Source organism: Homarus americanus, unplaced genomic scaffold (assembly GCF_018991925.1).
Source record: "Homarus americanus isolate GMGI-L3 unplaced genomic scaffold, GMGI_Hamer_2.0 scaffold48406, whole genome shotgun sequence".
In the NCBI taxonomy this organism is placed as follows: Eukaryota; Metazoa; Arthropoda; class Malacostraca; order Decapoda; family Nephropidae; genus Homarus; species Homarus americanus.
In genome coordinates, this window is record NW_024753828.1 from 3,122,299 (window position 1) to 3,148,925 (window position 26,627).

At 44.3% G+C, this 26,627-nt stretch overlaps 1 protein-coding gene and 2 long non-coding RNA genes across 5 annotated transcripts; all 3 read left to right on the top strand.

The window, feature by feature from the left end:
* The first annotated feature begins 1,378 nt into the window (after nt 1-1,378).
* On the top strand, nt 1,379-21,879 carry LOC121855520. Of its 3 annotated transcripts, none has more exons than XR_006086803.1 (4): nt 1,379-1,418; nt 18,179-18,785; nt 19,812-21,316; nt 21,555-21,879. It is a non-coding gene; the product is annotated as an uncharacterized LOC121855520 (long non-coding RNA). The 3 variants fall into 3 exon arrangements; XR_006086802.1 differs by lacking the exon at nt 1,379-1,418 and adding an exon at nt 1,716-1,757; XR_006086801.1 differs by lacking the exon at nt 1,379-1,418 and adding an exon at nt 9,534-9,708.
* LOC121855521 lies at nt 11,510-16,291 on the top strand. The gene is made up of 3 exons (XR_006086804.1): nt 11,510-11,580; nt 12,931-12,955; nt 16,186-16,291. It is a non-coding gene; the product is annotated as an uncharacterized LOC121855521 (long non-coding RNA).
* Nucleotides 21,880-22,550: 671 nt separating the features above from the next.
* On the top strand, nt 22,551-25,817 carry LOC121855519 (caspase Dronc-like). The gene is made up of 3 exons (XM_042350498.1): nt 22,551-22,734; nt 24,008-24,091; nt 24,386-25,817. The coding sequence occupies exons 1-3, from the start codon at nt 22,585-22,587 to the stop codon at nt 25,133-25,135; spliced, it is 984 nt and encodes a 327-aa protein (XP_042206432.1). The 5' UTR covers nt 22,551-22,584; the 3' UTR covers nt 25,136-25,817.
* The last annotated feature ends 810 nt before the right edge of the window (nt 25,818-26,627 follow it).

Consider the following 26,627-nt stretch of genomic DNA (forward strand, 5'->3'; position numbering starts at 1 on the left):
TTTGCAGAGTCCTCGTCAGATTTAATTACACGTCCTATTTTAGTGTCATCAGCATATTTACTTTTGTTGCTGTCTATGTCGTTTATGTATATAATAAATAATACTGGTCCAAGTATTGAGCCTTGGGGAACTCCACAAGTGACGTTGCTCCAATGGGACTTAGTGCCGTTTATGCTCACTCGCTGTTTCCTGTCCCGTAACCACGCCCTAATCCATTTAAGGATATTACCTTTGATGCCATGCGCTTCTCCCTTTCTAATTAGTCTTTCATGGGGGACTCTGTCGAAGGCTTTGCTAAAATCGAGATATACCACATCATAATTGTGCCCCTCGTCCACCGATTCGAAAACTGATGAAAAGAATGTTAATAGATTAGTTAGAAATGAACGCCCGCTTGTGAAGCCATGCTGGGAATCATAGATCAACTTGTGCTTCTCCAGGTGGTTTCGAATAGAGTTTAAAATAATTGATTCTAGTAATTTACCTACTATTGATGTTAGACTGATTGGACGGTAGTTAGAGGATAGTAATCTATCCCCCTTCTTGAAAATCGGTATTACATTCGCTATCCTCCAGGATTCTGGTATGACACCTGTTTTTAATGACATGTTAAACAACTTTGCTAAGGGCATACTAAGCTCTTCCTTACATTCCTTTAATACTCTGGCAAATATCTCATCGGGACCAGGTGACTTATTAGGCTTCAGTTTGTCTATTTGCTTATTAACATCGTTATTAGTCACTACTATCTCTATTAACATCGTTATTAGTCACTACTATCTCTATTAACATCGTTATTAGTCACTACTATCTCTATTAACATCGTTATTAGTCACTACTATCTCACTTAATTTGTTTTCTTCACTATCTCTGAATAGAGTCGGTGCCTCGGGTATCATGTTTAAATTTTCGGTGGTGAAAACTGTTGAAAAATATTTATTCAGATTATTGCTCATTTCTCCATCGTTATCAGTTAGCTCGCCGGTATCTGAACGTATTGGTCCAATCTTATCTCGTGTTTTAGTTTGATACATTTGGTAGAATCCTTTGGGGTTTGTTTTCGCCTCCTCTGCTACCTTCAGTTCATAGTTCCTCTTGGCTTTTCTTATCTCGGTCTTAACCCTACCGGCCAATACCTTATAATACTCCCGGAGGTAAAATTCGCCACGATTTATCCTTCTACCTATAGCCTTCCTTTGGCCAATAATGTTCTTTAAATAATTATTTATCCATTTAGGGTCATTGTTGTCTGATCTGAGTTTTTTGTATGGTATGTTCTGCCTTTGTGCATTAAGTAACTCGTTATTTAAATTGTTGTGGAACTTGGCAATCTCAGATCTCGTTATCAGGTCGGTGTCATCTTGGTTCACATCCAAGCGAGACACCCCCTCTCTCAGCTGCCTCTTTAAACTATCAAAGTATGCCCTTCTGAAATCTGGGACTTTAATGGAATTCCCTTTACGTCTGACCTGAAAATCTAACTGGAATCTAATTTCTTTGTGATCGCTGTTTGCAAGTTCGTTCCCTACCTCGACATTGCTAATGAGGTTTTCTCTGTTCGACAGAACTAAATCGAGTATATTATTACTCCGGGTGGGTTCGGTCTCTGTTGACTTAGGAAACAGTCCTGGATCGTTTCGAGGAAATCCTCTGATACTGAGTTACCGGTAAGGTCAGTCCAGTCTATTTGGCCAAGGTTAAAATCGCCTACTATACAGACTTTGTTGTGTATGGAAGCCCTGCACATTTCATCCCAGGTAAGTCGCTCATTAACTCTTATCAAGATTGGGGGGGTCTATATATTACTCCTATGATTAATTTTTCCCCTACCGTCGATTAATTCCATCCAAATTGTTTCTGTATTCTGCTCAGTTTTTATTTCCATATTTATTTCGCACTTCAGATTATCCCTGACATAGATGGCTACTCCGCCTCCTTTCCTGGACGGCCTATCAGTATGGAACAATTTGTAATCCGCAATTTGGTATTCGACCGGTAACTCACGTGAGTCTAGGTTGATCCATGTATCAGTGAATGCTATTATATCGATTTTTTCGGTACATACCAAGGCCCCAATATCATCCATTTTGTTTCTCATACTTCTACTGTTCGCATAGTAGACATTTAAGTTAGTCGTGTTCTGAGTCCTGCCTTTACCGCGTTTTGGTTTAAACTCCCTGTCTAATTTAGTTTTGTCATCATTCCTAGCACCATTTCCCTGTAATCTTTCACTTTGTTTACCCGCTTCCAGTGCAGTCTCCTCCACCCCCGTGCCCATATGCTCCCCTAGCAGTTTAAAGACTTCTATTTCTTTTGAACTGCCCCCTCTAGAGACCCAGCCAGGGTTGCCACCCCCTCCCGAGACAGGTGCACCCCATCCCTAGCATAAAGGTCCCTTCTGCCGTAGAAGTTGTTCCAGTTGTCAGTGAATGGGACTGATATTGACTTGCAATATCCGTCAAGACGGCCGTTGACACCAACTACCCTTGACAACCATTCATTGCTAACTCTCCTTCTAGGCAGGACACCGCATATGATAGGGATCCCTCCCTTAGTCCTAATACGATCTATAGCTGTCTTGAACTTATCAAGAAGCTCTTCACTCCTACACCGGCCAATATCATTGCCTCCTGCACTGAGGCAGATAATGGGTTTATTCCCATTACCAGACAAGATATTGTCCATCCTGTCAACTGTATCCCCCACCCCAGCCCCTGGCAAACACACTCTCATTCTATTTTTATTTTTACCACAAAAGGCTCTGTCCAGGTACCTTACCTGTGAGTCACCAACAATTAAAGTTTTTATACCTTCCTTGTCAGCCCTGTCCCTGATTGTACTAACGTCCAATTCATCTATCAAGGGACTAAACGAGTTGGTACACTTAGCTGTTGTTGACGTATCCTTGGTGTGTTTCTTCACCACCAGTTTGGTCATCCCTCTCCTCACAAACCTTCCATTCCCCAGAGTTATCGTCCTTCACCGGCTTTCCTTGTCTCGTATCTTTCATCCTTGCTATCTCTTCTTTTAATTTCAAGTTTTCTAACTCTAATTTCAGGCGTTTTTCCTTGGTATTCTGTAACTCGGCCCACAGAAGGGCGTAACCCCGTTCACCAGTAGCACTAGCCATATCTGATAATTATCCCCGGGAGCAGAGCTAAGCAGCCCTGACCTTTCCTCTAGTGAGGTCAGAACACAACTTAATTACTGACTGTGTCGTCTAGAGACGACAATGCAGTGGAAATGTCCTATCACATGATCAATGCATGTCTGCTCACTGATCATAGGAAAATTACAGTGGGTTGTAGTATCTTACATGATTTAATGGGAAAATGAGAAGCCACATGCTGACTCTTACTCAGGTCGTTTATTGTTGTTTACCACGTGCCGAACACATTCGTGATTACACAGGCCTAAACACATTCTAACTTTGGTAAGAAGTAACATAATATATAATGTATATAATCAATAAAGGCAGCTATAAACATACACATATATAACATGGGTGATGTAATTATATAAACCTAATGTATATAACCCACATTTATATAAGTATTACTGTCTGTTAGATGGGGGCTAATACACTCCCTTATCAATAAGTCAACGTGATGCCCCCACTCGTTCACGTGGACGTCGGACCCACTCCTTAAACTTTCACTGTGTTTATGGTCACCTGGGGTCCCGTCGCTGTCTATATGAAAGTCTCCCTCTCCCCTTATGAGATCATCGGAGTCCTCCCCTTTCCACCTTCTTCCCGGCAGTGCCTCGCCTCTTCCATTCAAGTGGGTACAGTGATCACACTGACCTGTTTTAGAGGCATCTGTATCTCTCCTGGAAAGTTCTTGCTACACTGAGATAAAATGACCCTCACCATGCTGTCATGTTTTGTTTTTGTTTTATCCTCTTCGCCACTGATCGGCTTGTTAGCCGCTTGGGCGATCGGTCACGTCTCTTTTCCTTTATATTCTTCACCAAAAGGTCGGCTCGCTAGCCGCCCGGGCGATCGGTCACGTCTCTGTCACGCACTGTTGGCAAATACTGGGCATGCACCGGCTCCTGAATGTACCTGAACCCGCTCCAGTGTTGGTCAAGTCTTCTCTTGAAAGAGCTCACACTCGGTGCCGTCACAACACTCTCTGGTAGATTGTTCCAAGAGTTTACAACCCTCACTCCGAAAAAGTTTGCCCTCACGGTTATAGGCTATTAGCTAATCTGCTTCGTGTTTTGGAGGTGTCATGTTCACTCTATCAGCTGTTGATTCGTAAAACAGGTACCAGCCCTAATTGGTAACAAACCTAACCATTGAAACTGGACCTTAGTAATAACGGGTCTCAATCCCAGTAAGTACGTACTAATTTCAGTACTGATTAGTCCTGAAATAGAATATGACTTGTACTATATGTGAACCACTGTCCTGCGTGGCAGTGAGCAGTGATATCACCCACATGAATATGACCTATATTATTAATGAATATGATCGATATCTTTGTGTATGAACCTCTGTCCTGCATGGCAGTGAGAAGTGATAGCACCCTCAGTGTCAAGACCTGACTGAATTACTCACAATAGACAAACTGTACTCCAAGCTTTGCCAATAAATTTGTTCGCCGTAAATAACTGGATCCCAATTTTAATGGGCTCCAAATGTAATGCTCAGTCCTAAGCCTTGGTGAAGTCAATAATGGTGACAACCACAGGTGTCTTACGTTTTTCTTGTTGCCGAATTGCTGAGAATTGATGAGGTGCGCTGTAGCAGATGTTGCCGTTGATATAAGAGGCTTTGTTTCGCTGCTGCATAAGTCTTTTGATCCGAGGTGTGATCCAATTCAGGTCGGCTGGGTATGATCTGATGGAATTATTAGGGAAGTGGTGGTGAGCTTCCGTGTTAGTGTAGTTATAATTTGTCCATTTGATGTCTATGCCATCTATACCTACTACTACAGTCCAGGGATACTGAACTATCCACTGCCCGAAAAGACGCGTTGTAAAGCCAGTAACCGACCTGTAAGTATTGATGTAAGGGCTCTTCACGTGGTTGGCCATGGGAGCAGGAGACCAAAACACTGATAGGTGTGATGTGTACTACACCCGATAGGAGGCATTAGTTGCGGTGGTAGTGTAGTGGATTTCTCCCCTACAAACGCTGTTTGTCGCTGAGTAGCCGACCCCGCGAATTCCACAGTGTATGCCTCGTGGTCTGGGTCAACCAGCGCCGCCCACGGAGCGGGGGTCAACTGCTAAGCCACGCCTACCCCCGCTATTTAAGACCTGACCTCGTGGTGACCTGCCTCCTTTCTACCTACACCAACCAGCCAGCAACATCTCCTCCTCCGCCGCTGCCTGGCGGCCCTCGCTCCCGCCGGCGAGCATGGCGACCCACAAGCTGTCCTCCTCTGACCATCCTCACCAACCAGCTCTCTCTACATCACGCTTGTAACCACGCTGCCTTCCCAGCACCAAGCTGCATTGTACATCCAATATAACATGTATACAGAGAGCACATTGTGAGTTTCCTTTCTCCATCCCATCCTGAGTGTGAACCCAAACATAACGTACCCCACAGTAGGTACTGGTCTGCTACTTCTGTTAGGTAAAATCAAGAATGTTTTGCTAGTCTGTAGGAAAGTTCACATCTTGTGATAGTAGCAGCTGTTCCTTGAGATCAGTGATGTTTGTTTCGTTAAAATTACCATATAGCTCTAGCTTGTCTTAGGTGAGTGAGTTTGGGGGGGGTACCTGCCAGTGTATGATGGAGGCAGTGTGGCGGGGATGACAACGTAGTATACACGTCCGTTGGTTCGAAGGTGGTGAAGGAGTTGACATCCCTTAATGTTGCAGGTTAGTTATTACACTATTACGTCAACAATTAAAAATAATGAGATAAAAAAAACTCCCCGTGTACAAAATAGAGGCAGAATGACACCGAGGCTTCCGGGTAAAAACCTGTCGATGGAAGCCAGCAGGTCTGAGGCACTGGGACACAAGTTTCAACTTGTGTCCCAGTGACCTCTGAGCTGTCAAAAAAAAAAATATATATATATTTATATATATATATATATAATCAACGACCTCACCAGCAAGGAATCGAACCCTCGACCTACTGGGTGGGACTAGGGTCTAGGGGTCGAGGGTTCGATTCCTTGCTGGTGAGGTCGTTGATTATATGTTCAAAGTCCGCGTGTTATATGGACTAAAAATGAAGTATATATATATATATATATATATATATATATATATATATATATATATATATATATATATATATATATATATATATATATATATATATATATATATATATATATATATACGTTATTTTGCGAAATAACATACAAACAGGCTAACGAATGTAAAAAAAAGAACAGGACCTCTTAACTGTGTATCAATCTACACGAACCATCCTAACATAACCTAACCATAATGTTAGGTTAGTCTAGGTTGTCTGTTTGTAAGTTATTTCACAAAATTACCTGCATGCATTCCTGGAATTTTGCAAACTAACCGATTTCGCAAAAAAAAATATATATATATATCTATCTATCTATCTATCTATCTATCTATCTATCTATCTATCTATCTATCTATCTATCTATCTATCTATCTATCTATCTATCTATCTATCTATCTATCTATCTATCTATCTATCTATCGTCCGGCTTTGCTTGGGATAGGCATAAATACTGTCAGTGTTGCCTTCCTGACATGTGTAAGCACCTCAACCTAACCTAACCTAACCTGACCCTCTGTTACAATGGGTAAATGAGATAAGGTTAAGTCCACCAATTAACCCCCCCCCCCCACTATAGTGAGTCGTGGTAACGTGACTAAGCGCCGCCCTCAGCTGTCAACTCCACACTACCACCCTCAGACTACTACTATCACCATCACTACCTTCACACCATCACACTCACTGTCCCCTAACACGAAACACGAAGACTCTCACCGCACTCAGGGTATACTGTATATTGGAGGAGGGTGTGTTGGGGAGGAGGGTGTGTTGGGGAGGGGGGTGTGTTGAAGGAGGTGTGTTAGGAGGAGGTGTGTTGGGAGGAGGGTGTGTTAGAGGTGTGTTGAGAAGAGGGTGTGTTGAGGAGGAGGGTGTGTTGGGGAGGAGGGTGTGTTGTGGAGGAGAGAGGGGGTGTGTTTAGGGAGGAGGGTGTGGTGGGAGGTAAGATCAATAGGTAAAATATGAGGTGGAGGAGGCCAGGTGTTGTGCTCTGTGCACAGAGGTATCAGCTGGTAGTGAGGTCGTCCCCCCCCACTCACTCTCTGGGGTATGTAATGTGTGTGTGTGTGTGTGTGTGTGTGTGTGTCAGAATAAGAGTCTGTTGTGGGTGAGGGTGAATGGAATGTGCTAGCAGAGGGGGGGCAATGTTTGTGGGATCGTTAAGTGGAACTGTGTATCCCTAGTGTGGAATGATGTGGTGTGAGTGTTGTGTTGCAGTAGTGTGAGTGTTGTGTTGCAGTAGTGTGAGTGTTGTGTTCAATAGTGTGGTGTTGTGTTGCCAGTGTGTGATGTTGTGTTGCAGGGAGTGTGAGTGTTGTGTGTGGGAGTGTGAGTGTTGTGGTGATGTACTGTAGTGTTGTGTTGCAGTAGTGTGAGTGTTGTGTTTCAGTAGTGTGAGTGTTGTGTTGCAGGAGTGTGAGTGTTGTGTTGCAGGAGTGTGAGTGTTGTGTTGCAGTAGTGTGAGTGTTGTGTTGCAGGAGTGTGAGTGTTGTGTTGATGTACTGTGAGTGTTGTGTTGCAGTAGTGTGAGTGTTGTGTTGCAGGAGTGTGAGTGTTGTGTTGATGTAGTGTGAGTGTTGTGTTTCAGTAGTGTGAGTGTTGTGTTGCAGGAGTGTGAGTGTTGTGGTGATGTACTGTGAGTGTTGTGTTGCAGTAGTGTGAGTGTTGTGTTTCAGTAGTGTGAGTGTTGTGGTGTACTGTGAGTGTTGTGTTGCAGTAGTGTGAGTGTTGTGGTGATGTGTACTGTAGTGTTGTGTTGCAGTAGTGTGAGTGTTGTGTTGCAGGAGTGTGAGTGTTGTGTTGCAGGAGTGTGAGTGTTGTGTTTCAGTAGTGTGAGTGTTGTGTTGCAGTAGTGTGAGTGTTGTGTTGATGTACTGTGAGTGTTGTGTTGCAGGAGTGTGAGTGTTGTGTTTCAGGAGTGTGAGTGTTGTGGTGATGTACTGTGAGTGTAATCACCTTTAGGGCGGTTAAGGGATAATAAGACCCGTCATTCTTAGTATTTAAAATAATAAATCATACGTAGGTAAATGTTTAATTGTCATATTTTCATGTTTTTACAACGATAAACAATAGAATGGAAACGGTCTACCTGAGTAAACTTAAGTACAGGTGTTGAAGGCCTCACACTGAATAGGTGGTAAGAGTGTTGGCGCTGCTGGTATCAAGCACTGCCTGAGCTGACACATTTCTCTGCTCAGGTGTTTTATATACAGACAAGTCCTCTCTACTACCACACAACGCCATCCCACTCCTTGTCTCTGTATCTTCATTAACTCGATACTCTATATACGGGCAGGTACGCCTAATAAACATGACATGACTTACAGCCTAACATAATATTTATTTAACGGTTATCCTACTCATTACTGCTTACGGTAACAGTGAGTGTTGTGTTGCAGTAGTGTGAGTGTTGTCCATAGTTACCTGCGTCCTCCTTAACAGATTCCTTCCTGAGAGAAAAGTTTCCTCATAATGCGTCATCACTGATATCTGCTGCCCGCCTGTATTGAGCACACTGGCTGAGGAGTCCGTCGGTATTGCTTACACTCGTTCACTAGGTTCCCCCCTTTCGTTCCCTGCCATAAGTCACAACATTGCTAACTCTGGCACCGAAGGCAGTACAACCTTATCTTCTATCAAGGTCAGCATAAAAGATGCCCTTGATATCATCCTCCGCATACAGTGTAGTGGCGTATGTAATGATGATAGAGACGCGATGTGAGTGATTCAGTGGAGCTCGGGGAGTGTAGGACAAAGGCCCCCTTAGGACCCCAGCACTAATAATAATGAGACTTTTTATATAATTTTATTCCATATTAACAGTTTACATTTTATGAACCTAACCTAACCTAACCTATTCTATTTTGCACTTTAACCGTCATCAGTCGCTCGTTGACAACAGTAGACATTTCGGTAACAAGATGGTCCGGACCCCATGATTAGTGATAGCACCCTAATGCTATATAAAAATGAATCACACACACACACACACACACACACACACACACACACACACACATATATATATATATATATATATATATATATATATATATATATATATATATATATATATATATATATATATATATACAAGTAAATCACTGTAGGTGCGGTGATCTAGGTATATATATATATATATATATATATATATATATATATATATATATATATATATATATATATATATATATATATATATATATATATATATATATATATATATATATATATATATATATGTGTGTGTGTGTGTATAACTTGCCGTGGTATGTTCACCGTTGGAATGCAAGGGTATTAGGGTAAGGCTCGCTCCTTCAGTTAGTGGACAGCGCTGGGAGGGAGCGGTACTACTGTACATTCTTCTTGTCTTGTTGATCAATAATTGTGTTGCCGTGCTGGCATCGGCTACATGTTCAAGAATCTGGAATTTAGATTTTAAATACTCGGTGTTACAGGTGTGTGACAACACTGTGTTGCAGGTATGTGACAACCTTCTGTGTTGCAGGTATGTGTAGCCCATGGGTGTAAGCGTTGTCTTCCTCGCAGGTGTTACATACTGTCATGTGTGGTCATCCTCCCTGGGCCTTGTAAGTGTGTGGTCATCCTCCCCAAGGTCTTGTAAGTGTGTGCTCACTCTTGGGTCTTGTGTGGAGGCGTGTCACCTGGCCCCAGTGTGTGGCTCCCTGGGTCTGTAAGTGTGTGGCTCATCCTCCCTGGGTCTTATAAGGTAGGTCACCTCCCCCAATATCTTGTAAGACCTCCCAATCTTGTAAGTGTGTGGTCACCCTCCTTGGGTCTTTGTAAGTGTGTGGCCCATCCTCCTGGGCTTGTAAGTGTGGTCATCCTCCTGGGTCTTGTAAGTGTGTGGCTCATCCCTCCCTGGGTCTGTAAACGTGTGGTCATCCTCCCCAGTCTTATATGTGGTCACCTCCTGGTTCAGGTAAGGTGTGGTCACCCCTGGCTCCTTGCAGGGTGTGTGGTCACCTCCTGGGTCTTGTGTGTGTGGTCATCCTCCTGGGTCTTGTAAGTGTGGTCATCCTCCCTGGGTCTTAGGTGGTCACCCTCCCTGGGTCTTGTAAGTGTGTGGTCATCCTCCTGGTCTTATAAGTGTGTGGTCACCCTCCTGGGTCTTTGTAAGTGTGGTGGTCACCCTCCCTGGGTCTTGTAAGTGTGTGGTCACCCTCCTTGGTCTTGTAAGTGTGTGGTCATCCTCCCCTGGGTCTTGTAAGTGTGTGGTCATCCTCCTGGTCTTGTGGTGGTCATCCTCCTGGGTCGCAAACGTGTGGTCATCCTCCTGGGTCTTATAAGTGTGTGGTCACCTCCCTGGGTCTTGTAGAGTGTGTGGTCACCCTCCTGGGTCTTGTAAGTGTGTGGTCACCCTCCTTGGGTCTTGTAAGTGTGGTGGTCATCCTCCTGGGTTCAGGTGTGTGGTCATCCTCCCTGGGTCTTGTGTGTGTGGTCATCCTCCCCAGGGGTCTTGTAAACGTGTGGTCATCCTCCTGGGTCTTGTGTGGTCACCCTCCCTGGGTCTTAGGGTGTGTGGTCATCCTCCCTGGGTCTTGTAAGTGTGTGTCATCCTCCCCAGTCTTGTAAACGTGTGGTCATCCCTCCCTGGGTCTTGTAAACGTGTGGTCATCCTCCTGGGTCTTGTAAGTGTGTGGTCACCTCCCCAAGGTCTTGTAAGTGTGTGGTCATCTTCCTGGCTCCAGGCGTGTGGTCATCCTCCCTGGGTCTTGTAAGTGTGTGGTCATCTTCTCCTGTCTTGTGGGTGTGTGGTCATCCTCCCTGTCATGTAAGTGTGTGGTCATCCTCCCTGTCTTGTAAGTGTGTGGTCATCCTCCTGGGTCTTGTGGCGTGTGGTCATCCTCCCTGGGTCTTGTAATGTGTGGTCATCCTCCTGGCTCCTGTAAGTGTGTGATCATCCTCCCTGGGTCTTGTAAGTGTGGTCATCCCCTGGTCTTGTAAGTGTGTGGTCATCCTCCTGGTTCTAAGTGTGTGGTCATCTCCTGGGTCTTGTAAGTGTGTGGTCATCCTCCTGGGTTCAGGGCAGGTGGTCATCCTCCTGGGTCTTGTAAGTGGTCATCCCTGGCTCCTGTATGTGTATCATCCTCTGTCTTGTAAGTGTGTGGTCATCCTCACAGTCTTGTAAGTGTGGTCATCCTCCCTAGGTCTTAGGCAGTGTGGTCATCCTCGCTAGGTCTTGTAAGTGTGTGGTCATCTCCCGGGTCTTGTAAGTGTGTGGTCATCCTCCTGAGTCTTATAAGGTGTACCTCCCTGGGTCTTGTAAGGTGTGGTCACCTCCTGGGTCTTGTAAGTGTGTGGTCACCCTCCTTGGGTCTTGTAAGTGTGTGGTATCCTCCCTGGTCTTGTAAGTGTGTGGTCATCCCTGGTCTTGTAAAACGTGGTCATCCTCCCTGTCTTGGTAAACGTGTGGTCATCCTCCCTGGGTCTTGTAAGTGTGTGGTCACCCTCCCTGGTCTTAAGTGTGGTCATCCTCTGGGCCCAGGTGTGGTCATCCTCCCTGGTCTTGTAAACGTGTGGTCATCCTCCCCTGGGTCTTGTAAACGTGTGGTCATCCTCCTCAATCTTGTAAGTGTGTGGTCACCTCCTGTCTTGTAAGTGTGTGGTCATCTTCCTGGGTCTTGTGGGTGTGTGGTCATCCTCCCTGGGTCTTGTAAGTGTGTGCTCATTCTCCTGGGCTTATGTGGTCATCCTCCCTGGGTCGGCAAGTGTGTGGTCATCCTCCCTGGGTCTTTGTAAGTGTGTGGTCATCCTCCCAAGTCTTGTAAGTGTGTGGTCATCCTCCTGGTCTGCAAATGTGTGGTCATCCTCCCGGGTCTTGTAAGTGTGTGTGATCATCCTCCTGGTCTTAGGTGTGTGGTCATCCCCCTGCCTTGTAAGTGTGGTCATCCTCCCTGGCCTTTAAGTGTGTGGCCTCCTGGCCCTAGGCAGTGGTCATCCTCCTGTCTGTAAGTGTGTGGTCATCCTCCTGGGTCTTGTAAGTGTGTGGTCATCCTCCCAGTCTTGTAAGTGTGTGGTCATCCTCTGGGTCTTGTAAGGTGTGTGGTCATCCTCGCCAGGTCTTGTAAGTGGTGGTCACCTCCCAGGTAATTGTAAGTGTGGTCATCCGCTAGGTCTTGTAAGTGTGTGGTCATCCTCCCGGGTCTTGTAAGTGTGTATCACCCTGAGTCTTGTAAGTGTGTGTGGGTCATCCTCCCAGGTCTTGTAAGTGTGTGGTCATCCTCCTGGGTCTTGTAAGGGTGGTCATCCTCCTGGGTCTTGGTAAATGTGTGGTCATCCTCCTGAGTCTTGTAAGTGGTGTGTGTCCTCCTGGTCTTGTGCGTGTGGTCATCCTCCCTGGGTCTGTAAGTGTGTGGTCATCCTCCTGGGTCTTGTAAGTGTGGTCATCCTCCCTGTCTTGTAAGTGTGTATCATCTCCCAATCTTGTAAGTGTGGTCATCCTCTGGTCTTGTAAGTGTGTGATCATCCTCCCGTCTTGTAAGTGTATCATCCTCCTGGCCCGCAAGTGTGTGGCCGTCCTCCCTGGGTCTTGTAAGTGTGTGGTCATCTCCCAGGTCTTTGTAAATGTGTGGTCATCCCTCCTGAGGTCTTGTAAGTGTGTGGTCACCCTCCCTGGGTCTTGTAAGGTGTGGTCCCCTGGCCCTTGTGGGTGTGTGGTCATCCTGGGTCTTGTAAGGTAGGTCATCCTCCCTGGGTCTTGTAAGTGTGTGTGGTCATCCTCCTGGGTCTTGGGGTGTGTGGTCATCCTCCCGGGGTCTTGTAAGTGTGTGGTCATCCTCCCTGGGTCTTGTATGTGTGGTCATCCTCCCTGTCTTGTAAGGTGGTCATCCCCTGGTCTTTGTAAGTGTGTGGTCATCCTCGCTAGGTCTTTGTGGGCAGGTGGTCATCCTCGCTAGGTCTTAGGCGTGTGGTCACCCCTCCTGGGTCTTGTAAGTGTGTGTCCTCCTGGGTCTTGTGTGGGGTGTGTGGTCATCCTGCCAGGTCTTGCAAGTGTGTGGTCATCCTCCCCAGGTCTTGTAAGTGTGTGGTCATCCTCAGGTCTTGTAAGTGTGTGGTCATCCCTGTCTTGTAAGTGTGTGGTCATCCTCCTGGGTCTTGTAAGTGTGTGGTCATCCTACCTGGCCCAGGTGTGTGGTCACCTCCTGGGCCCTCGGTAAGTGTGTGGTCACCCTTCCAAGCCTGTAAGCGTGTGGTCATCCTCCCTGGTCTTGTAAGTGTGTGGTCATCCTCCTGTCTTGTAAGTGTGTTTTCATCCTCCCCAAGGCTGGGTGGGTGTGTGGTCATCTCCCTGGGTCTTGTAGGTGTGTGGCTCACCCTCCTGGGTCTTGTAAGGTGTGGTCATCCTCCCTGTCTTGTATGTGTGGTCACCCTCCTGGGTCTTTGTAAGCGTGTGGGTCACCCTCCTAGGTCTTGTGGGTGTGTGGTCATCCTCCCTGGGTCTTGTAAGTGTGTGGTCATCCTCCCTGGCCCTTGAAAGTGTGTGGCTCATCCTCCTGGGTCAGTGTAAGTGTGTGGTCATCCTCCCTGGGTCTTGTGGCAGGTGGTCATCCTCCCTGGGTCTTTGGGTGTGGTCACCTCCTGAAAGCCCTAAGTGTGTGTGGTCATCTTCCTGAGTCTTGTAAGTGTGGTGGTCATCCTCCTGGTCTTGTAAGTGTGTGGTCATCCCTGGGTTTTGTAAGTGTGTGGTCATCCTCCTGGGTTTTGTAAGTGTGTGGCTCATCCTCCTGGTCTTTGTAAGCGTGTGGTCACCTCCTGGGTCTTGTAAGTGTGTACCCCTGGTCTTGTAAGTGTGGTCATCCTCTGGTCTTGTAAGAGGGTGGTTCCCTCCCTGGTCATGGGAGTGTGTGGTCACCTCCCTGTCTTGTAAGGGTGGTCATCCTCCTGGGTCTTGTAGGCGTGTATCATCCTCCTGGGTCTTGTGGGTGTGGTCATCCTCTCTGCCTGGTAAGGTGGTCATCCCTGGGTCTTGCAAGTGTGTAATATCCTCTGGGTCTTTGTAAGTGTGTGGTCATCCTCCCTGGGTCTTGTAAGTGTGTGCTCATCCTCCTGAGTCTTGCAAGTGTGTGGTCATCCTCCCTGGTCTTGTGGTGTGGTCATCCTCCCGGGTCTTGTATGTGTGGTCATCCTCTCTGTCTTGTAAGGTATCATCCTTCCTGGTCTTAAGTGTGGTTATCCTCCCTGGGTCTTGTAAGTGTGTGGTCACCCTCTGGGTTCCTTGTAAGTGTGTGGTCACCCTCTGGGTCTTGTAAGTGTGGCCATCCTCCTGGGTCTTAGGCAGGGTGGTCATCCTCCTGGGTCTTGTAAGAGTGTGGTCATCCTCCCTGGGTTCTTGTAAGAGTGTGGTCACCCTCTCTGTTCAGGGGTGTGTGTGGTCATCTCCTGTCTTGTAAGCGTGTGGTCATCCTCCTGGTCTTGTAAGTGTGTGGTCATCCTCCTGGCCTTGGTAAGTGTGTGGTCATCCTCCTGGTCTTATAAGTGTGTATCACCTCCCTGGCCCTAGGCGTGGTCATCCTCCCAAGCTATAAGTGGTCATCCTCCTGGGTCTTATAAGGTAAAATCCTCCCTGGCCCACAGTAAGTGTGTGGTCATCCTCCTGGGTCTTATAAGTGTGTGGCCCTCCTGTCTTGTAAGTGTGTGGTCACCCTCTGGGTCTTGTAAGTGTGTGGTCATCCTCCCTGAGTCTTGTAAGCGTGTGGTCATCCTCCTGGGTCTTAGAGTAAGGGTCACCCTCCCCTGGGTCTTGCAGGGGTGTGGTCACCCTCTGGGTCTTGTAAGTGTGTGGTCATCCTCCTGAGTCTTGTAAGCGTGTGGTCATCCTCCTGGGTCTTGTAAGTGTGGCCTATCCTCCCTGAGTTCTTGTAAGTGTGGTCACCCTCCCTGGGTTCAGGCGTGTGTGTCATCCTCCTGTCTTGTAAGTGTGTGGTCATCCTCCTGTCTTGTAAGTGTGTGGTCATCCTCCTGGGTCTTGTAAGTGTGTGGTCATCCTCCCTGTCTTGTAAGTGTGTGGTCACCTCCCACTTGTAAGTGTGTGGTCATCCTCCTGGTCTTATAAGTGTGTGGTCACCCTCCTGGGTCTTGTAAGTGTGTGGTCACCTCCCCTGGGTCTTGTAAGTGTGTGGTCATCCTCCCCGAGTCTTGTAAGTGTGTGGTCATCCCTCCTGGGTCTTGTAAGTGTGTGGTCACCCCTCCCTGGGTCTTGTAAGTGTGTGGTCACCCTCCTGGGTCTTGTAAGTGTGTGGTCATCCTCCTGAGTCTGTAAGTGTGTGGTCATCCCTGGGTCTTGTAAGGTGTGTGGTCATCCTCCCTGAGTCTTGTGGGTGTGTGGTCATCCTCCCTGGCCCGTAAGGTGTGGTCATCCTCCTGGGTCTTATAAGTGTGGTCACCTCCTGGGTCTTGTAAGTGTGTGGTCACCCTCCTGGGTCTTTATAAGTGTGTGGTCACCCTCCCTGTCTTTGTAAGTGTGTGGTCACCTCCTGGGTCTGTAAGTGTGTGGTCACCCTCCCTGGGTCTTGGGGCGTGTGGCCACCTCCCCTGGGTCTTGTAAGTGTGTGGTCATCCTCCCTGGGTCTTGTGGTGTGTCATCCTCCTGGGTCTTATAAGTGTGGTCATCCTCCCTGGGTCTTATAAGTGTGTATCACCCTCCTGAGTCCTGGGGTAAGTGTGTGGTCATCCTCCTGGGCCCCAGGTGTGTGGTCATCCTCCCTGGGTCTTGCAAGTGTGTGGTCATCCTCCTGGGTCTTATATGTGTGGTCACCTCCTGGGTTCAGGCGTGTGGTCATCCTCCTGGGTCTTGTAAGGTGGTCATCCTCCTGGGTCTTATAAGTGTGTGGTCACCTCCTGGTCTTGTAAGGTGTGGTCATCCTCCTGGAGTCTTAGCATGTGGTCATCCTCCTGGGTCTTGTGGGTGTGTGGTCACCCTCCCTGAGTCTTGTAAGGTGTGGTCATCCTCCCTGGGTCTTGTAAGTGTGTGGTCATCCTCCTGAGTCTTGTAAGTGTGTGGTCATCCTCCCTGGTCTTGTAAGTGTGTGTGGTCATCCTCCCCTGGGTCTTATAAGTATCATCCCTGGGTCGTCTTGTAGGTGTGTGTCATCCTCCCTGGCTCCGGTATGCGTGTGGTCATCCTCCCTGGGTCTTGTAGGTGTGTGGTCATCCTCCCTGGGTCTTGTAAGTGGTGTGGTCATCCTCCTGGGTCTGTGGGTGTGGTCACCCCTGGGTCTTGTAAGTGTGTGGTCACCCTCCCTGGGTCTTGTAAGTGTGTGGTCACCCTCCTGGGTCTTGTAAGTGTGTGGTCATCCTCCCTGGGTCTTATAGGGTGTGTGGTCACCCCCTGGTCTGTAGGCGTGGTGGTCATCTCCCAAGTCTTGTAAGTGTGTGGTCATCTCCTGGGTCTTGTAAGTGTGTGGTCATCCCCCCTGGTTCTTGTAAGGTGGTCATCCTCCTGTGGGGTCTTGTAAGTGTGGTCACCCTCCCTGGGTCTTGTAAGTGTGTCACCCTCCTGGCCTTGTAAGTGTGGTGGTCATCCTCCCTGGTCTTGTGGGTGTGTGGTCATCCCCCTGGTTCTTGTAAGTGTGGTCATCCCCCCTGGTTCTTGTGTGGGTGTGCTCATCCCCTGTCTTGTAGTGTGTGCTCATCTCCTGGGTCTTGTAAGTGTGTGGGCTAACTCTTTGGGTCTTTAAGGTTTGTGATCTAACTCTTGAGTGTTACAAATGTTTGGTCTAACTCCTTTAATGTTGCAGGCATGTGGTTTCTGCGTGTTGCAGCCGCGTGGTTTCTGTGTGTTGCAACTGCGTGTTTTCTGCGTGTTGCAGCCGTTTCGTTTCTGTCCGTTGCAGGCGAGTGATTTCTGTGTGTTGCAGGCGTGTGGTTTCTGTGTGTTGCAGCCCCTAGGTTTCTGCGTGTTGGCAGAGTAGCTGCGTGTTGCTGGCGCGTGGTTTTTGCAGGAGAGGGGGGGGTGAAGAGGATGAAAGTAAAATAAAAAACCCAGTATTTAGCTGGCATCTGCTGGTTTTAACCTCCCACATTCGTCCAGTGTTGCCCTCCAAGACAGTTTGAGTCATCTTCTGATTTCCCATGTTTTTCCAGTTCTCCTCGACGAGTTGTTGGTATCTATGTGCTATCCCTATGTACACTGTATCTTGCTATGAACGGCGGATCATATGCCCACTCAGTCCATTAGAAACACTTTTAATTGTCGGATTAATAATAATAATAATAATATTGATCCTTATTATTAATGTGATAATTGCTTTTAATCGGTGTCCTGGTTGCAGGGCCTTAGCGTCAAGGTCCCTTTAAAAGCCCCGTTCCACTGCCTGGGTATAGGCTGTTATGGCCAGTGTCATCCACCGGGCTAGCACAATTTATTACATCTGAGCAAGAGATGTACCTCTCAGTGGGATGACTTCCTAAATAATCACATCTACTAATTGAAGTCCAAGTAAAGTGAGATATGGAGGTGATCGTGTCCTTACGGCAATTCAATGTTATTTAAAAAGGAAGAAGAGAAAAATAAACAAATAAAATCTAACTGCCTCCTGTTGGTGTTTCAACCTCCTCGGCATTCTGTGCGTCCAGTGTTGCCTTTAGAGTTGTCTTGTTTTCTTTCTTTTTCTCAGTTCACCCCTGCGATTTGCACGCGTGGTTTAATTTCCTACATGTTGCGGGTGTATGATCTTCCTTCCAATTGATATTTAATATATTTTAATTAGGACGGAGTGAGGTATATGAGGAAACTCCTAATTACGGAAATTGGTGAACATCTTAGATCAAGACCAGAAAACCTATGTCGAGTTGAGTGTTCCTTCGGCCACGGCGTGGCGGCCAGTTACAATAGTGATTCACTATGATAGAACACTTTCTAAAGAAATGAGAAATATATATTTATTCTTTTCATGCCTAGATCAGTTCAGTGTGTCTTCTTCTCTTCAGGGAACGACCTTCACAATGGATAAAGGGAAAATGTCCTGTTTGAGCTGTACATTTGTCGAGGATCCATGTACTGAAGGAGGTGACTCGAGTCTTGCCCAGGAGTCATCAGTGACGCGACACATCACAAAGTCCAGCGCAAGCCAGCTTGTTACCGATGAAGAATGTATTGCAGAAAGTAACAGTATAAATTTCGCTGGGCAATCTCTTACTCAGCAAACACATACTAATAGAACCCAATATATCCTCAGTAAACCATTCACTAAATGTGAACCCAGACACAGCGAGAGACAACAGCAAGATCTGCGCCCAGGAACCTCACACTGTATCATGCCGCCATCAGTCTCCGAGGCTGGCTAATAGTCTCACTGAAAACACCTCTCGATCAGACGTCTAGCCAAAACCCTATTGTCGATGAAAGCTTGTCCTCTCAACCAGTCACATTTCCAGGAATCAAACAAAGACACAGATACTGAATACAGCTTAGACCAGTCACTAACGAGAGCTGACTATGTTGCGAAAGAACAACAGATATTTATCGGATTTACCGCCAGCCGATGAGGAGTGTTCAGCTAGACAGAACAAGACATCCTCGACAGCAAATAAACAGGTGAGGCAGCTTGATTATTCTTCTATTTTGGTACAACACTATATTTTGATTATATTCCATCATTCAGTAATTGTTAACTGAGCTATGATTGTAACTGTCGATAGTTAGTATTAAACGAGGGAGCAGGAAACCAGGAGTTGTACTGAAGTTATACTTGTAATGGGTTTTTAAAGTACACAAAACTGAATTTGTTAAATATTATTCTTTTGGTATGTAGTTTGCCTTTATCTAACTGTACGAGAGGCTGATAAAGGAGAATAAGAGAAAGCATAGGGCAGTAGAAACCAATGTGCAAGAATGACATGTTGACATCTTAATGGTTTAGTAATATATAAGTATCACTTCTTCCTTTTCTGGCAAACATTGTTAAATTTAACACCAAATTCCTTCTCTAACACACTCGGTTAATATATCTAATAGTTACTTCATATCTGCCCACCTCGTTAAGTTGTATCACCAGCTTGCTTTTACCCCTGTAAACCTCGTTATGCATGTTATCACTACCGGGTTCCACTCTTAAAATGCCATTTGTTTATTTACTTTCTGATACACATCATAAAATGTAAGAACAATACTCTTGCTCTTGGTAGCCTTCACATGTATCACTTGGTTGTGTCTGTATACCATAATATGTTCATAATGTGTCTAGAGATCGAAATATTTTCCGAATGGAAATTTCATATCAAGAAACTCTACAACTCAATGTGGAACTTGTCAAATGATAGATTCATTTAAACTTTAATATATAGTAAACAGATTGCTTTATTTTTACCCGGATTATAACCACCCCTTTAAAAGTCTCACTTATTTGCATCACTTATCTCTTCCAGTTTATAATCCTCAGATGTTTTTACACAATGTAGGGTCAAGGACTTGATTAGTTTTATTTTAAGTTTATTCTTATGTTTCATATTTGAAAATCTCAATAATAATATTTCGCTTGGGAGACTGATCTAAGAAACACTGGTGCTTGAAAAGGATATTTATTGGATAAAAATAAATTTGGATTATTTAATTTTTCTGCAGGTTCTTGAAAGAGATAAAACACTGAAAATGATGAGGAGTACATCACAGGCGACCAGATGCAACGTCTCATCACCAGTGTCATCAGTGACCCGTATACCTACAAAAGTAACTCGAAGTTCATCATCAGCAACGGTGGATCTACAAAGCTTGTCAGAGGATGAGTCCAGTAATTCATCTCCGTAACTATGGACATGGAAACTTTAGGTGAAGGAAGAGACAGGAAGCCATTATCAGTTCCTACGGATGTTCAAATATTACAAGAAGGTTGGACCAGCAGCAGACATTCAGTCACTGAGGGATCCAGGAGTTCATCTCCATTACCTGTGAACACTCGGCATTCAGAAGAAGGATCTGGCAGTTTATCACTAGTGACCATGTCTACTCAAACACGGTTCAATGGAATGTCTGAGAGTTCCACCCCAGAGATTATTTCCATTGAAACTCCACCAAGCGGAAGGTCTAGAAGCTCAACTCCGGTTCTTACATATACAACATCCCGAAGTCCTTCCCCAGTGTGTGTCTCGACTCAAACATCGATAAACAGAAGGACCACGAGTAGTATACGAATGAGTGTGTCTACCCAGACATCGAGATGTGTGAGGTCCACTAGCACACTGCCTGTGACTATACCGGCCGCAACACAGAGGGACGTTCTGGAGGTCCGGGTATATGGGCGCTCTTCACAAAAAATTTGTAGAAGATAAATGCAGGAAAGTTAAGAAGAAGCGCCTTAAGCCTGTAATTACCAAAAAAGGAAGAGCAAACACTGCACAAAACTTTAAAGTCTTCTCTTCAAACCCGAAGAGCAATGAAGTCTGACAACCCGTCTGTAATACCCAAGTTAACCATAAAACTACGAACCAGGAAGTACACTCAACACACATTGGCTTCTGTGTCTGGTCAAACACAACCGAAAAGAAGATCCAGAAGACTTAAAGAAGCCCTTGCTCCTGCCCAACTAAATAAGGTAACCAAAAAGTCAGAAAATCAACTTCTTTTGTGTCCACCTGGCCAAACGCAGAAGACCACACCGAAGGATATAACCTCAGATGATGCGTTTGTCGGAACATCAGTCACTGAGATCGGCGAGAAGTCACCCATGGGGTCTGCATTATCCCCCCCCAAAAATAATGAAAAAACGGTGAATCTGTCACAGGATGAAAAATCAACCACATTATCTGGTGACGCTGATGTGAAGAGCAGGAATATAAAAGGAAACCCGAATTTATCTAAAGATTTACACAAGCGGAGACAAGGAAAAGAAACAAATGAATCTCCAGATACAGCAAAAGTAGTTACTGATATTACCCAGAGTGCAGGAACCACGAATTCACTGCCACTCGAGCAAACATTTCCCCCACAGGTTCAAAAAAGAAAATGTGGCGCCACACCCACATCACTTAAAAAGAAGTGTCACGGGCCTAATACTGTGAGTGCTACTCCTGTATCAACAAAAAAAGAATAAGACAAACATTCCTCCAGCTAACTACGCCTCTCCTGAAACAGTATGAATAGTTTTCTCGAGTTCGTTCACTTATTATAATGTAATTGAAGTTTGATTGATATGTTTGTGAATCAACTTAACAAAATTAATATAGAATAACTACCTCTTAACCAGAAATTATTTTTTCATGGAAATAAGAAATTTTCTTCTCAATAAATGATATTTTTCTCCATAATATGAATTAACAACTCAACACATCGCTCGCCATCAGTAAAACAATTAACTTTCATACTAATTAGACAGAGGCGTTCAAGGCAGTGGAGGAGGGGAACCTAGAGCGGGTGGAGGACTTGGTGCAGCTCACTAGTCCAACAGTGAGGAATATCCAGACTGGCTGTACTCTTCTGCACGCTGCAGCAGCTAACAACCAGTCACACGTTGTGCTGTTCCTCCTCAAGCTGATCAGCCCCAATGTAGTTAACAAGGACGGCCAGACACCAGCTCACCTGGCCGAGGGGCCACACTAAAGTGCTGAAGATTTTATTGTCTGATGAGGAAATGAACCACGACAAACGGGACATCTGCCACAGGACTTACAAAGACATGGTAGGTACAGTTTTATTGTTTTCTATGAACTATACAACACACACACACACACACACACATACATACATACATACATACATACATACATACATACATACATACATACATACATTAGGGACAGTACAATAATTTACAAGCCGGGCAAACAATAAAAAGGCATAGCCAAACTCATTTCTTCGTAAAATTGTTAGTTATAATTCAATTGTAAATTAATATTAGTTTATTTATAAACTAATTCACCAGGATTAAAGTGATTTACAAGATATAGTTAAATCGTCCCAACCTGTTGAACAAATCCGATGTCCACTTACGTTCATTAGTAATAGTAAAAATCTAGCGCCATTATTTATACAAGTGAATCATGAATTACATACATTTATATAGAAATTAATGAATTATCCCTGACAACAAACACAATCAACAAAGAAATATTACAGAAGTCCACTATGGGTGTATACTATAGAGCTCCCGTTTAGTTGGTAAGCTGCCAGTGGTAATATTTGTCAGTGCTATGTATCACCTTACTAGCCATTTGGGATGTTGGTCTGTAATCTGTGAGGATCTTTCTAGTCCTGTGTTAGTTCAGGAGGAAACTGTAGTACCCGTTGAAAAGCTTGTCACATCTGTACCGGGGCATACTATAATAGTGAGAAGCACAAATAATACCGCTGCACAACAAACATTCCCTTGTTACTGTCAGTACTGAGTGGCAGTTTGAGTACTATGGAGACCCTGCTGAAGCTGGGTGCTGATCCTGACTACCATGCAGGCCAGTTGGTGCGCGGAGCATTGTCCCGGGAGCTCAACGTAACAACACCCCGACAGCTTGCTCGCATGTTAAACCGGGAATATATGCTCCACTGGTTTATTAATGTAAGCATTTATTGGGACATTTTTCTTGGGCTTTGTAACATCTTTCAGCACTGATTCAGAATAATATCAAAATTGAATACTTAACCTCAATCAATCAATCGGACAATCATGAAACAGGAGGTACTACCGCCTGGGAAGATATTGGAAGTATAATGTATTGTCTAATGGTAGACCCTGCTGCCATATGGCATCGCAAAAATTGTGACCAAGTCCCAGGTTGCTGATCTGACTTTCTGCCATATTTACACACAATTGCAGGGTCTCAATTGTTTCTCTTACTTTGACAACACAACATACATATATTGTTTCTCACTCTTGATCTTTTTTTTTAATTTTGTATTTCTGTATGGTTCTTTATTATTATTATTATTATTATTATTATTATTATTATTATTATTATTATTATTATTATTATTATTATTATTATTATTATTAATATTATTATTATTATTATTATATTTTCGCCCCAGTCCTCCATGGTTTTGTATCTCTCTGGGGACCCACATTTTAATTTCATTCATCCATCCCAGTCTCTGCCTGCACCTGGCTCTCTTACCCTCAGCTTTGCCCATTAATATTTATGTTATTATTCCCTCATCTCTAATTATATGACCAAAGTATAGTACTGTATCTCATTTTTCTTTTTCTGTATATTTCATGTATTTCTCTTTAAGTTTTTGCTAATCTTGGTACTGATTCATTTGTTTTCCTGTCAGTGTAGACTATTCTTAGCATTCGCCTATAACACCACATTTCAAAGGCCTACACAACCTCTTTCTGGTGTCTGCTGAAAGTGTCCACGCTTCTGACCCATACACCAGTCCTTTCAACACCATTTTTCTCAAATCGAAGTTGGTGTTTCTTTTCATTGATTCTTTTAGATTAATTATTAAATGCTGTTTTTGCTCGCCCTATTATTTCTTTGATTTCTTCCGTACGTTTACCATCACAGTTATACTTCTCAAATACCCCAAATTTCCACTTGTTTAAGCTCCCTGTTGCCTACCATAAATTTTATTTGAGGATTTATTTCCAATTTAGAAACAACAGTTACTTTAGTCTTCACAGCATTCTCTAAAACCATATTTTTCACCCTTTTCCACCAATCTGTTGAAGAGTTTTTGCAATGCCTCTTCATTATATGTGATAAGAACAATAGCCTTTGCATATATATACTGTAGCTATATGATATTCGTTCGGTAATTCATTATAAGTGGGACAATATAGTATTATAGGAGCAGATTGAGTTGTTTACTATATTATGTATCTCCAGGAGACCACAACTGTGACACAGGAGAATGAAGCAGCCATGAGTGAGCCGCCCATGTTCATTAACAACCTCTCGGCCACTCTTCGTGTATGTGATGATCGTGATATTCATGAGAGCCAAAGTTGTTGTCATTGGTTGTGGCAATTACTTCCCTGGCAATCAATAGTGAAAAATTTGGCTGTCATGCCTAAGAGTGCATCTTTTGCCAGTAATACAATTGACTCCCAGTATTCAGTATGTTTGTAATAAACTTTCATCTGACTAAATTAATCAAAAATATACTTTAGCGAATTTTTACTGCACGTTTCATTATTCGTATGTTTTGTGTGTCAATATTTGTCAATTATATCTAATGAGACTTTTTTGCGACCACGACAACAGCTAAGGGTGAAGCCTTCATCAGTTCAAGCAACAGGACCAGACGTGTACAAGATGAACACAGACCCGAGAGGATACGTGTGTATTCTGAGCTACTGCTCCTTCAAGGACCGACCTGACTTAGACCTCGAGGGCTCACGCTCTGATGTCAACAACCTGGCAAGCGTCTTCGGGAAAATGGGATACACTGGCCACGCCCACTTCTCCTTGACGGCAGCTCAGACCAAACAAGTGTTGACCAAAGTAAGGGACATGGAGGTACTGGATCACGTTGGGTGTGCTGTTTTCATTATTTCTAGTCACGGCATTGGAAACGAAAAGTTCCTTACTAATGACATGAAGCGTTTAGCCACCGAGTGGGTTTGTGATCTGTTTAAGGATTCAGAATGTCCCCGATTAAAAAACAAACCCAAGCTGTTTATCTTCGACTTCTGTCGTAGTCATTACAAGGAACAACTGTACAGACAAGCCAGCGCAGTCAAGTGTACAAGAGTGAAAGAGCCGCTGCAGGATATAATGTGCATCTACTCCAACAGTGGAGGCTTCATGTCTCATACATTCAACAAGAATGGGACACCGTTCACTCGGGCCTTGTGTCGCACCCTGGTGCAGCACGCCCATAATAAGGAGCTTGGTGAATTATACAGGGAATTCCTTGTAGAGTACACCAAAATGGTTCCTGCTACTGAACCACAGCTCCGTAACCTTGGCTTTACTAAGAAGTTCTACTTTAATCCTGTCACAACGTTTTAGTTGAAATTGCAATATATTTGAAGCTCTGAAGAATTTGATTGTTTAACCATGTTTGTTGTAGATTGATCAGAAATATGTTGGATACTGATTAAGATTATTTTTAAGTCGTGGACAAATTCTTCTTTCAGTGAAATACTTTATCATCTTTTCGCCACTATTGGCATCTGTTTACCTGGTGTTACCTATGGAGGCAGCTCAAACCCGTTGCCATGGTGGGCTGTTACGAATAAGTCTGTTTACTGAATAGTAAATCAACTTTAATCTTAGTAGATAATATTATGTTGTATGCTTAACAAGTTTTAATATATTAAGTCATGCATTTGTGAAGAATAATGCTCGATATAGATTTATTATGTTACACACAGACCCTTATTTCGGTTACGTCACTTGGGAGTAAAATAACCGCACATGTAGTCTGTACAGGTGGCAACACACTGCCAACCTGTTTATAGTGTAATTGGTGTTTTCATTCGTTTTATTATTTATAATGTTTACAAGTTGTAAAGCCATAGACTTCACGAAGTAATACAGGAAGGGGAGTGGACTGGGGTGAAGTAATGGATATGGACAAATCAAGTATTGTAGTTGTCGAGGATTGATAAAATGTGCTGGAAACATTTGTTGTTTGGTAACTGAGTGTTTGAACATTTACTTCACTGTTAATATTAAAGATCTCTCTGTATGTGTTTGTTTTGATATTCTTTCCTCTTGGCCTGTGTTAATGTTTCGTCTACTGTCACCTACACAATCAGTTAGTCTGCTTATTTTTATGAAGAAAACTAAATATATTGGCTTTCATACCATAACCATCCCTTCCCTTACCAAATTCTCGTGGAAGTTTAAGACTCTCCTTCAAATAATCAAAGATCTACCCATGACAACAGTCCTCACCGCACTTGATATAATCCTTTATTTTGTCATTATCTGTATCAACATGTATACAGCCACGTTTTCCTGTGCCATTCTACCGGTTCCAATCGATATAGACCGAAGCAACAAGGTTCTCATTATCGGTCTACCTGGGACCAGCTTGAAGGTTCGTGTGTCTAGGACCTGCGCTGCTGTTGTTGTTGATGCTTCTCCCAACCAATAGGAAGAGAGTAAAGAATGAAAGCGGTATAAATTCATTCTCTTCTGGACTGTAGAGCTGAACCAGTGTAGAAATTTTCTGAACCGATGTAAAATAGAGCGAAAAAAGAAAACAAGAAAAAAGTTCTTTATATAAACATTGTTAAAACTTGATTGGAGACTTCACCCCAACAAAATTTCTTGTATCCGTTTACATAAATTCATATTTTATATGGTCACCAATATGATTAATCACATAAATTGATAACACCTTGCAGCCTCCTACTGTACCTCTGTCATGGTTTTGGGTAAAATAGACCAGCCCGGATTGCTTTTGTCACAACCAGGCATTCCACGGGGATAACAAACCTAGGTTAACACACTTAGTCTCGTGTCGATCACGGTCACTGTAGACGGGTGTCGT